Raw genomic sequence first — 12,132 nt, 5'->3', positions numbered from 1 at the left:
TGATCTCAGAATCGTGGGATTGAGCCCCATGTCAGGCTGCGCACACAGCATGGAGTCTGCTTGGGATTCCCTCTCCCTCTGCCCCTCCACCACCACGAACCCCTCTCCCCTGCGCATGCCCACTCACTCTCTCTCACTGAAATAAATAAATATATCTTTAAAATAAAGAATTGAAAATAAAAAATTGTAAAACAAGTGTCTTATTCACCAAATTCTTCTCACACATAGCATCAGATGAGTCTGTTTTACTTCCAAATTTTGTGACGTTAAATACATGATTCAATCTATTCCACTATCTCTTATTAACTAAACCTCATAATTAGCAAACCGGATTCTATCAAATATGGCTTGATTAGTTTCAAAGCCCAAAATAGCTAGTTCAACATCCATTGTAACCAAGGTCCATGATTGTCTTCTTTGGAAGAGTCTATGGTAAATGAGTGACATTCTAGTCTTGTTTATCCCCCCAATTATAGCTGTCAGCTGCTGTAGTTAGTAATACAGATAGGTTTTTTTGAATACTTCTGAGTAATTGAAGCTTCAAATATACATAGATGCTCTAAACACTTATGTTTAATGTATTTTCATGGGCCCTTTTGCCCATCATCCAACTTGTGGTAGCTATATTTTCACCCCTACTATTTCTGTCACAATCATATTTGTTATGAACCAAGTTTTGTGTGTATTAATAGAAGAAAAAAGCATAATTCACATATATTAAATATAGAAAAGCAGATGAGTCATTGTAAAGGCAGGACAAATTATGTTTTCATTACTTCGACTGAAGGTTACATTTTAATTGAAAAGCAAGTCTATAAAGTTTTAGAAACTTCTGTAAGATACCTGTTGTGGCTTCTCTTAAAGTAGGTCATTACCTGAATCTACCATATTTAACGACTGCATTGACCTAGGTAGGCCCCCTACCCCATCTAGTCTCCTAACATGGTGTGGCAGCCATTTGATCCTCAGACACTATCTTTATACTTTGTTTTGTTTGGCTTGTCCAACCACCGCTTTCTGCAATAGTTCTGGCCATTAGTTATTGTATTGATTCTGGAAAAGTGCAAGTTTACTTCTGGTGGTTTTGTAATTAGTCTGATTAAAGTATCTTCAGGTATGTGTCTTCACTTCGGTATAGGAAGCATCCACAAGACCAGTCCAGATGAGCTTCCCTAGATGGGTCTTTTTGGCAGTTGACAAATTTCCTCTAGGTGTTTTTCCAAGAGATTTAATGAAGTTTCTGAATGTGATTAAAAATTAACATGCTTTTTATTTCTATTTTTTAATATGCTTTTTTAAAAAAAACTTTTATACTATAATAAATGTTTGGAAAATGGATGAATGACACTAGTAAATATAAGTCAATTTTAGTAAACAACTACGAAGTCTGAATCTCAAGTCAGATTTTTGGTTTGATGTTAACAGTTTAAATACAAATACAGCTGAAAGGAGTACATTTTTGGGGTGCCTGGCTGGCTTAATGAGAAGAGCAAGCGACTCTTGATCTCAGGGTCTTGAGTTCAAGACCCATGTTGGGTGTAGTGATTACTTAAATAAATAAAAACTTTTAAAAAAAGAGAATGGAGTGCATTTTTACAGCATAGCATTTACATGCAGATTATTTCTCCTAAATATTCTTTACCTTCGGGTATATAAGTATCTTTATTATATTCTTCTTAACATAGTCAGACCATTAAAACAAATGTAAATGTTTTTCAGTATACTACCTGCATTACTTTTTGGAATTATCAGAGGATAATAATGTTGTGAATTATCTTTCTTCTTCCTTGATTTTTGAGATGTGTAATAGAAATAGTATAATCTGTAAAACTGTAGAAGAGTAAATAATTTAGGCTAAGTTAAACTGGTAATAATACAGAAAATAAATTTTCCACTTTGTGTTGAATTTATATAAGCAGTACCTGTGAAAATAATACTTAATAGTGTATGGACTTTGCAAAAAAAGATTGCATCTGCTTATTTGAAACATGACCTCATGTGACTGCCTTGACCATATATGGGATGATCAACTTTTGGAACAGTTGCTCTTTTTTTTTCCACTTAAAGAACAAACAAAAATTATGATACTGATCAGATTAAACACCACTAGCTTTAAGAGAACAGCAGCTCATCAACATAGATTTAAGTGCATACCAATTTATAGGATATACCCTTTGCTAGGTCTTGGGTCTCTAAACACAGGAAGAAAAGGTGGCTTCTCTGAAGAAGCTCACCGTCTACTGGAGGAGGGAGAAAAGTAAACACGTTATCATAATTGTGGTGGAAGGGGCTGTGGTTGAGGTAAGCTTCTGGCACTGTTACTTAACCTCGCCTGAGGAAAGCCTGGGAGGGTGAATGGCAGTTAAGTGATGGTGGAGGAGGGGAGGATGGCAGAGGCTCCTTTAGGCAAAATAAACAGCATACCCAGATCCTTTAAACGAGGGCAGTTGGGCCTGGGTGAGTCGCCAGTGGAGGGAGGGAATAAGATTGGGCAAGAGGGGAGCAGAGTATGAATGGAGGAAGAAATGCCAGATGCCTTGCAGGTGCCCGATCCTGAGGGTTTTATAATCCATGCTAATGAGCTAGGACTTTATTATGAGTTACACCATAAGGGTTTTTATGCAGGCAGGTATTGTGATCAGGTTGGCGCCTAGGAAGCTCATTCCACGATTTAAGGATATGATAGGGAAAGAAACTGTATTCTCTAAAGTAAAATGTTACAGAAATCACATTTTTGCAGCATCTTCCCCCAGAGAGTTTTCCAAATCCAGGGTTCTTAATGCCTTGGTCTAGAAACGATCAAATGAGGAAAGGCATAACAGAACCCCTTTCCTGGCTCTCATGTGGTCCCTCAACTTGAGGACTCACAGGGATTTTTGAAGTTTTGAAAGCATTTGGAGTATAGGCGGAGGTTATTTAGCCATACAGTGTGAGCTCATCACTTTCAGGAAAACAAACCAAGTAAGTAAGGTACACATTAAAAACAGGAAGGTTTTAAGAAAGTACTTCAGACCTGCAGATTTTTTATTTTCTTAGGTACATGAAAACAGACTATCATACTGTCATTATAAATACAAAATTTATCAAACAAAGATTAGAGGAAAAGTGGAATCTAGGATGACTTTGAAGAGATCTGCGAGGGCAACTGGTAATAGAGGAAACAAAGTGGGCTTGTGATGAGTCAGAGGAGAAATTGTGTTTTGAATAGGTAGCGTGACACCTGCAGAGCAGCCCTGTGGGGTGTTGTATAAATGTGTAGGTTAGGGTGTCCAGAGAAGGAGCTGAACCCTAGGTGAAGGAATTAGCAACCTGTACTCTGAATTAGAGAGCAAGTCGCATGATCCAGAGATTGACCCCCAGAACGGTTAAAGCACAGTGGGGATTTCGCCCCTAGGTGGGGCTCTCTGTTAAATGACATAATGTTGGTTTCTTTGTTCAGAGGTAGTCTAACTAAAGCCAAGCTGTGAACTGCCTTGGATTTAAAAGTTGAGGCGCCAGTGAGTTACCTCGAATTTGAGAATCAGTGTATCTCCAAAGTTGGTTTATTTTTGCCTTCACTTTATTATTTCCATCTCTTACTCTTTATACTCACACTTCAACAATCAGGAGAACATCCAGATTTTGCCTGTAGACAGTAGAGAAGAAGGCAGGGCTGAGACAAGTGTACTGACACCTTGGGCCTTTTTTTACCTTCCCGTCCTCATAAGTAGTACTGAGCCATCATTTGGGTATGACTTTCATTTCCGTCTGGAACATCAATGTTAAATTGAGTCTGGAGGGGTATAAAGAAATAAAGCTAACAAAATGCCTAAGTGACTCAGTATAGTTCAGTGCCACGCTTCCACATTGCAACTTTTGTCCCAGAATTAACCTTAAGCTTTGCATGGAGTGGAAAGTACATGTAAATTTTATAAACAACACTTTAAAAACTTCACTTGATACAGTATTTTTCTATTAAGAAAACTAAAGAGTACCCTTCAAAATGCTTAAAAGGTGGAATTGGTTTGGAGAGGAGATGATCAGGTCAGGGTCAGGCATCAGAAGGCTCACTGGGGAGGTCTGTGAGACAGCAGGAGAACGGAGCGGGATTACGGGCAGTGGACTTGGCAGTCCCAGGACCTCGAGTACTTAACCACAAGCATAGATGGAGATACCAGGAGTGCGGAGTTAAGAAATGCCGAGGGAGACTGCTGGGAGAGAAGCAGAGTGAAAAATCGAGAGGAAGCCGAAAGCTAATGAAAGTGAGTCTTTCAGAAAAGGAGGAGGACAGAGACACACTGAGGGAACACCGACGAACCAGAAGCCGCCCTGAGAAGTGAATATTAAACTTGACCTCGCTCACGGATAAACTCTCTGTCATTCAAGTAGATGTAAGATCTCGAACTGAACTGAGCAATTCAAAATTGACCTCTAAGCACCGGTTTCCTAGGATTTTCGATTGCCCAAGGGGATAGAGAGGTACAACAGCCAGACAGCACAGGAGCATACGCCAGCAGGCGGCTAGGGGGAAGCCTTCGTTTGGCCTCCGTAATTAATGTCATGACTCAAGCAAGTCACTTAACCTCTTTCATTCTTCAGGGTTATCGCATCCATAAAATGAAGAAGTTAGATTTGATCTGTAAAAAAAAAAAAGCCTTTTAGCTGTAAAAATAAGTATATTTTTTTGTAGCAACCCTTACCCTCCGCCTCTTACTTTTTTTGAAGGAAAGTACATTGTTTCTGGGAGTTTATAAAAAACTGACATCCTCCGTTGTTTTTAGGAAAGTGCCCTGCCAGCGTGGGCCCTGGATAGGTATTCAGCATTAGGGGTAGGAGTACAGCCCCATTTCTCACTCACATTTTAAACTATACCTGCCTCATTTCTGAATGAACTCAATGTATTAATTCCCTAACTTAGAAAATTGGTTCATTAGAGAATTGTCACGTTTTATAACCTAGAGATTCATACTTTAAGAAACTTAACCTGCAGTAGAGAAGGTACTAGATATTGACACTCAATCAGCAAATTCTAATTCTGCCATCTAATAGATGTCGACTCAGTTTTGTAAATGCCAAAAAAGAAGAAAATTTGGTGCCACTGAGAAGAGAGCAGCTTAAGTTACTAATTTAAATGATATTTCTACTCCGGCCTCCAGGCTTCCTATGGGAAAAAGTGAGGCCACTGCAGGATGTTAACCCTTTACTTTTCATGAGGCTTTCCAGCAGTACCTGTGTGTGGGAGAGTACATGAAAAGAAAACGAGGGCGACTGAATCTATGTTTTCAGACACTTAACATCGAAGCTAGACAGTCACTTCCAGAATTAAGACCTCTCATCCTCACAAAATGATGTTGCCTGGCACCTGCCAGTCAGTATCCAAGGGAAACAAACATTGGTCTCGGTTTTGGTCTTGGATTACCAAACAGTGTAGCGTTAACCTGTTCCTCTAGAAGGGCCCTTGGTCAGGAGGTGAAGGAGTAAGTTAGGTTAAGGGTTTTTAAATACCTACATTAAATTAAGAAAGTAATATTATAGGGAAGTAGGCTTTGGTACTTTCTTATCAGACGTCAGACTTTGAAGAAAAGATGTACTTTGAGGTCTGACTGAGGTATTTTATCATTTTTTATTTGATCCAGTTTTCTAAGGCATGTTAGAGGAATAACTAACATGGCACATGTCTTTCCTCCCTTTCCCCAAATAAAGACAACCACTAACCAGTGTGGTTATCCCACTAAAACCCTACCATCTCTTAAATACTTTGCTTGTCACACTGTTGCATGCAACTTCTTCTTTCCATTGTACCGAGCATGAACGATATACTGAACAAGATTGAAATATTTTCCACAAACTTTTGTTTATGCTTTTGAGATTGTAACATTTCTGCTCAGGGCTCTGTATGCTTTTTTTACAGAATCCATTTTTCCCATTAAAAAATAACATTATATTAAGAGAGTCTTCTTTTTACCAATTAGGTCAAAGTCCTAAAATTTTAAGACCCAAACCCCATGGTTTAGAGCGAACTGATTCACAAACCATAGGTGACTTTGCTACAAGAAGAAAGGGTATGTACTTTAGCACCGCATGCTGGATGGGGCATTGGGAATTTATTTATTTTGTGATTTTTTTTCTTAAGAAGAGCCTTAAGTACTACTGCTGTTGTAAATAAAGCTTCCTAGCATGTTATTTCTAAAGTGAATGCTTCCCATAATGTGTGTCTTCCCATTGTGTCTTTCCATAGACACAGTAAGTCTACTTGTTATGCCATTAACAGCAGCATGTTGAATTTGATAATACATAATATTTAGTCTTGTCCTTTTGCATTATTCTCTTAAACTTTTAGATATCAATGCATTGTTGTATTTAAGCTTATGAACTACTTGTGAGTTCCACGTGTCTCCCTTATTTATATATGATGTGGTCTGTATTCTGTTCTGAAACAAAATACAGAATCACTTCCCGTGGATTAATTATTTTATGCCATTACTTAGAATTTGACAGCTAAACTGCCATTAGCCTTTGGGTTTCGAAAAAGTGAAACATGAGAGTTAAAGAAGTACATTTATTCAGTACAATATTCTGTGCCTGTCCATTTTAAGAAGTATATAGGTGAGTAAGATTTAAACTGAGACTTACCTAGTCTTCAGAAAATCACATTGAGTTTTTTGTTTTGAATAGACAAAAATATTTATAAGCTCCAGTGACTCTACATAGTCCTTTAAAATGACCACCTATTTTATAGTTTGACAGTAATTACAACATAGTTGATTAAAAGTATGAGTTGAATAAAAGTATGCCCATATATGGACTAAGAGCGGAAGAAAGAAACCTAGAAAAATGAAAATGTTTTCTTCGGAGTGGAGAGATGAAATGTAACTAAAATATTCTCCTAATATGTTTAAAGAGTCTCCTAAAATATAATTAATATTAACATATCACATTTGTATTAGTTCTTCTGTCCATTAATTTCTGAAATGTTTTACTCTTTAAGTGCTGAGAGCTCTGTGGTATTTACTAGCATGGTAATTGTCTATGGTAATAATGAGGTAAATAAGCAAAGACGACTTATAAGTCAAGCTAAAAAGAATATTAGTGTTTATTATTGTTTAATTTGGTAAAGGATATTTTTGGTTATATTAAGCTAAAACTTCAAGGTGATTTTTAATTATGGCCTTCTCTCAGAGCTGAGTTTGAGTCTTAAAATATTATTATTGCTTTCTTTGTTTTCAGACTGGGTTTGAAATAATTTAAAAGATTTGGTCAGTTATTTTTCAGTTTTTGATTTTGGCAAAGTTTTGTATTTAATACTTTCTATACATCATTTTATATATATAATTGTATAACTGATGTGTCAATATTGAAGAGTAGAAATGTTTTTCCATAGAAGATTAAAGCTCTATACTTGGGGATAAAATTATTTTTTAAAAAACGATATAAGGAAATAATACATCAAGTAACTATAAAGGAATTGGGTCACATTACCGTTTCTTCTCATTTAGTTTATATTCATAAAATATTAAGAAGTAATGTGTTGTAATAAAGCTTCAGACTTTGAGTCAACCATCATGAAGCATTATTGGATTTAGCTTTTGTCCCTAATCATTTAGCTGTGTAACCTTGGGCAAATCATAGAACATCTGTGAAGCTCATCTCATTTGTGAAGCCAGCTGCTCTTAGGTGTACTCTGGCCGAAATGTATAAGGAGAGAGAGAGAGTGAGGATCTTGTTTTGTTTTCCAAATTTCCGTGTACTGAAGCCTCTTTTTCTCTCTTTCATTTCAGCCAAGCCAGCGCCTTTAGAAATAAAACCTTTGCCAGAATGGGAAGAACTACAAGCCCCAGTTAGATCTCCCATCACTAGGAGTTTTGCTCGAGAGTAAGTCTTTGTTTAAATAAAATATGTACCTTGGAAAAAAAAAATATATATATGTACCTTGGTTGTTCACTATGATGGAAACTACCAGAACAGTGGCTCCCAGGGTATGGCCTGGGAAGCCCCCCTCTCTGGAGTTCTGTGAGTTCAAAACTATTTTCATTAAGATGATAAGATATTTTTTGCCTTTTCCACTCTCTTTCTCTCATGAGTGTTTGCTGGAGCTTTCCACAGGCTACATAGTATTTGATCATATCCTGGGACAGCTAATAAATAGAACACGTATTTGTGTACTCTTGTGTTTTTAAAAAATGTTCTATTATTTGTAATATGGTAAATAGATACGTAACCCAAATAAATGAAGTTCCTTGGGGTTCTCAATAATTTTTAAGGGTATAAATGGTTCATGAGGCCAGAAATTTCTGAGAACTGCTGTTCTGGGAAAATACGGTAGTTTCTGGTGGGGGTTATTTAATTAGCAATAATCACGCCTTGGATAAACCTCATTTCTATGATACTGCCACTGCACAATGTTTGTAGGGGTTAATTTAATCAAGATTTGTTTAAAATGTGTACAGGGAAATGAAAGAATATGTGAAGGTATGAACCTACATTAAATAAATATGTGTTTGTGTTTTATGTGTTCATATAGCTAGGTTTTTTTAATAGGAACTCTTGAATCTTCCTTTTCATATCTGTGACTTTTTACTTATCCCCCAAATTGCCAGCAGTACTTTTTTTGTTTTACATAAGGAATTCGATGCTTAAAGATATACATTTTTACTATATAGTTATAAATATTAGGTGTGCATTTGAATGTATGCAATAAGTTGTATTAAAATAAAGGCGTACAATAAATTATCGTAAACTTTAGTGAATATTTCTAAAAGAATGTTAAACCATCACTCATTTTTATCTTGGAAATGGTTTTGGAAGTTGTGGCGCAGGTGTAGGTTTGTAACAGTAGCTTGTGTATTAGCTCCTCTAGGTTTCCCTTGTCTCCCCGACCGGATTCAGTGCACAGCACAACGTCCAGCAGCGACTCCCACGACAGTGAAGAGAATTACGTGCCCATGAACCCAAACCTGTCCGGCGAAGACTCGGTACGTAAAGTCTGCATCTTCACTTCTGTCTTTCTGAGCAGCTCTTCCAAGTCTGGCATGCTAGGGCCTTACTTCTAATCTCTAAATCTTACCCTTATGTCCTTCTTTATATACTTAAGGGAAAAGGATAGAAGACAACTTTTTAAAATGCTTTTTAAATTATAACGTTGTAAAATTTAAAACTGATAAAGGGTCAGAGTATATCAGCATCTATAAAGTAGATAAAAAGTTAAAATCATCAAAATCTTAGAGTTCTGTTTTGTTTTTTTGTTTTGTTTTGTTTTTAAGATGCATTCGATTTTTGAAACTATTGAAGAAAATATACTGGAAGTATTTCACAGTGCAGTTATCCAGGCCCACCTTATCGCACTCTTAGAGTGAAATGATCTTGTATGGAGCTCTTTTGATAGTCTTTCAATAGCATACTCTTAGATGTAGCTTAAAGATTAAAGACCTGTTACAAACCTAAATTTGTTTCAGATTGACTGTATTACTTACTGTAAGGCACAAAATTTTATAATTGTAGCCAGCCTGTATTCACCAGAATTTAGATAGCTGCCTGAAAATACTTCAGATATTTAAGAATACAAGCTGATTTTAGTGTCTAAAAATATTTTGCTTTTATTTTCCCTCAAATCAGATTCAGTGCTTGCTCTGTTATTTGTATTTTAGTAGATGAGTGTATCAGTTATGATTAGGTTCACCTCTGAGTAACAAAAGATAAAAAACAATGACTTAAGAGAGACCTTTCTTTCTTTCTCATGTAAAAGTCCAGAGAGTCAAGCCAGGGTTGTGGTAGCAGCCCTGTTCTTCAAGGTCCTCGGGGTTTCTGACCCCTTCCATCTTCTGGGTATGGCTCACATGCTCCAGCACGTCCTGCGCCAGCAATTCACGTTCCAAGCTGCAGAAAGAGGGAAGCCTATCTGTCTTATGAAGAAGGTTCCCAGAAACTGCCCTATATGCCATGTGGCCACATAGACATGAAAGGGCCTGGGAAACAGCCTTTATTCTGAGGGACAGTGGGCCTGGCTAAAAATCCCATTCACATGAGACAGGGAAGGGCAGATATTAGGGCACAACCAAGTGCTACCTGCCAGGATAAGCAAGCATCTGGTATCAAATTTGGAATGGGTAACACTTTAATGGCAATTTTCTTTAAAGCAGTAACTCCAGAGATCCAAAGTATAAAGTCCATTTCTATCATCTGTAATGTAACTTTAGGCAAAAGCAGGTTCCTCACAACTATATGTCATCAGGAAACAAAATTAAGTGATTCGAAAAGCTTGATTGGTGGCTTAAAAAACTTAAAAATTAATAAAATTCATACATTGTTCAAAATGAATAAGATAGTTAAAATAATATAAAATATTTACATCAGCCCTGGATTAGAAGATAAATTAGCTATATCAATAATGTTTTCACTAATTTTTTAAGGCAGAGCAATTTTTATTAATTGGCTTCTGCTTTTGGATTCACTATTTTTCAACTTGACAAGTGATGTTTTATTGTTTTTATTAACCTACTTTTTTCCTCATTATAGTAAATAGACTGGTAAAAATCTACATAAATCCTCAATGCTATGTTAGAATGAATATTTTATCTTTAGGTGGTAGAATGGATTTTTTTTTTATTACAAAAGTAATTATTTTCTGAGATACTAAAGAGTGTTCTTTTGCCCAAAATAGTTAAACTGCCATAAAAATCTTGGAAAGGACATGTAATAGGCAAATTTGGACATGTAGTTTGTCATCAGTAAGGGTTAGGTAAAGGAAAAAGATGAGAAAGAAAATTCTACAGTTAGAAAGTCAGGAAATAAGAATATAAACTTGTTTTTTATACCTTACAACATTAAGCCAGAAAGCTACTTTTGCCTGCCAGCTGATGATTTTCTACTACTTAGGGCCTAAGTATTACAGATAAGCAAAAGTGTTCCAGGTGAAGATATCCACTCCCCCCACTCACTGTAGAAAGTCCAACCACCGTTTCCATCTCCTCATGCTGCCAGCTGTAGGAGTTCATCATGGTCCAGACAACTCTTCCTTAGGAAGAACGTGATAGCTAGAGCAGTGTTTTCCTTTAGTTAACATCCTTATTTTAAACTAATTTCAGTGTGAAAGCCCTTTTTTTTTTTTAAGATTTATTTGTTTATTATTTATTTAAGAGAGAGAGAGCACAAGCGGGAGAAGTGTCAGAGGAAGGGACTCAAGCAGACTCCCCACTGAGCACGAAGCCAGTTGGGCTCCATCCCACAACCCTGACATCATGACCTAAGCTAAACCAAGGGTCAGACTCTCAACCAGCAGAGCCACCCAGGCGCCCCCAGCATGAGAGCCCTTAAACAAAATATAGAACTTTAAAATAATTTAATTAGTAAGCAAGGGGGGGGTGAAAGGATCCGGTAGTTTAAAAAGTGTAATTGAGTATAACAATATCATTTTAATAATGTTCTGGTAGAGCTATGGCAACTGACTATAGCTTGAGGTTTCAGTCTTAATTTAAACCAAGTTTGACTTTTGAAACTACGTTTGACTTGCTCTAAGCTAAGTTGTAACTAATTTTATTAATGTTACTTATTTTCCTCCAGTCCTAAAAGGTTAATTCTAAGCAGACATTGTTGTAAAGCCTATCCTTTTGAAATAAATATTTTTGCTTTAGTAGATGGCAAACAAGATAAGCAGCATATCTCAGGGACATCCAACAGTTGATTTCATTGTATCACCATTTTCAGAATCTTTTTGGCAGTAACAGTCTTGATGGAAGAAGCAGTCCTATGGTCAAGCCCAAAGGAGACAAACAAGTGGAATACCTAGACCTGGATTTAGATTCTGGGAAATCCACACCACCGCGTAAGGTAAGGGAAATCTCTTTCTATAAACACGATTAGCTCATGTTTTAAACCCCCAAAATTATGTTTCTTTTGAGGAAATTTTATAGTATGTTTAATTTAAACTCAGTAAAGTCTATTACTCAATGTTTCATAAACCACAATTAACAAGGTTATGGAGACTAAAGAGTTCATTTTCCCCTTTTTAATGGTATAGAAATTATACACTTCTCTTTTAGTGGTCACTGTCGAAATGCTTATTACTTAACAAAATCTAAAGTTAATCATTGTCTTTATTTTTTCTTCCTCCTGAAATACTTCTTCTAGAAATTCCATTTGTGGGGGTTCTGTCTGGTT

General features: G+C 36.6%; 1 protein-coding gene across 10 annotated transcripts in view; it reads left to right on the top strand.

Annotated features, from left to right (window-relative positions):
• Positions 1-12,132, top strand: part of GAB1 (GRB2 associated binding protein 1) — a 114,725-nt gene that overhangs the window by 98,626 nt on the left and 3,967 nt on the right. For 9 of the 10 annotated variants that reach the window (XM_072755166.1, XM_072755170.1, XM_072755176.1 and 6 more), the window contains 3 exons: positions 7,758-7,851; positions 8,828-8,951; positions 11,680-11,802. In XM_072755166.1, coding sequence (XP_072611267.1) covers positions 7,758-7,851; positions 8,828-8,951; positions 11,680-11,802 — 341 coding nt within the window. Of the gene's footprint in view, positions 1-5,951; positions 6,042-7,757; positions 7,852-8,827; positions 8,952-11,679; positions 11,803-12,132 lie in introns of all 10 variants that reach the window. The other variant, XM_072755177.1, reaches the window with a different exon arrangement.

This window comes from Vulpes vulpes, chromosome 4 (assembly GCF_048418805.1).
Source record: "Vulpes vulpes isolate BD-2025 chromosome 4, VulVul3, whole genome shotgun sequence".
NCBI classification, from domain to species: domain Eukaryota; kingdom Metazoa; phylum Chordata; class Mammalia; order Carnivora; family Canidae; genus Vulpes; species Vulpes vulpes.
Note: the sequence above shows the minus strand (reverse complement) of the source record. Positions and strands in the feature narration are given on the sequence as shown.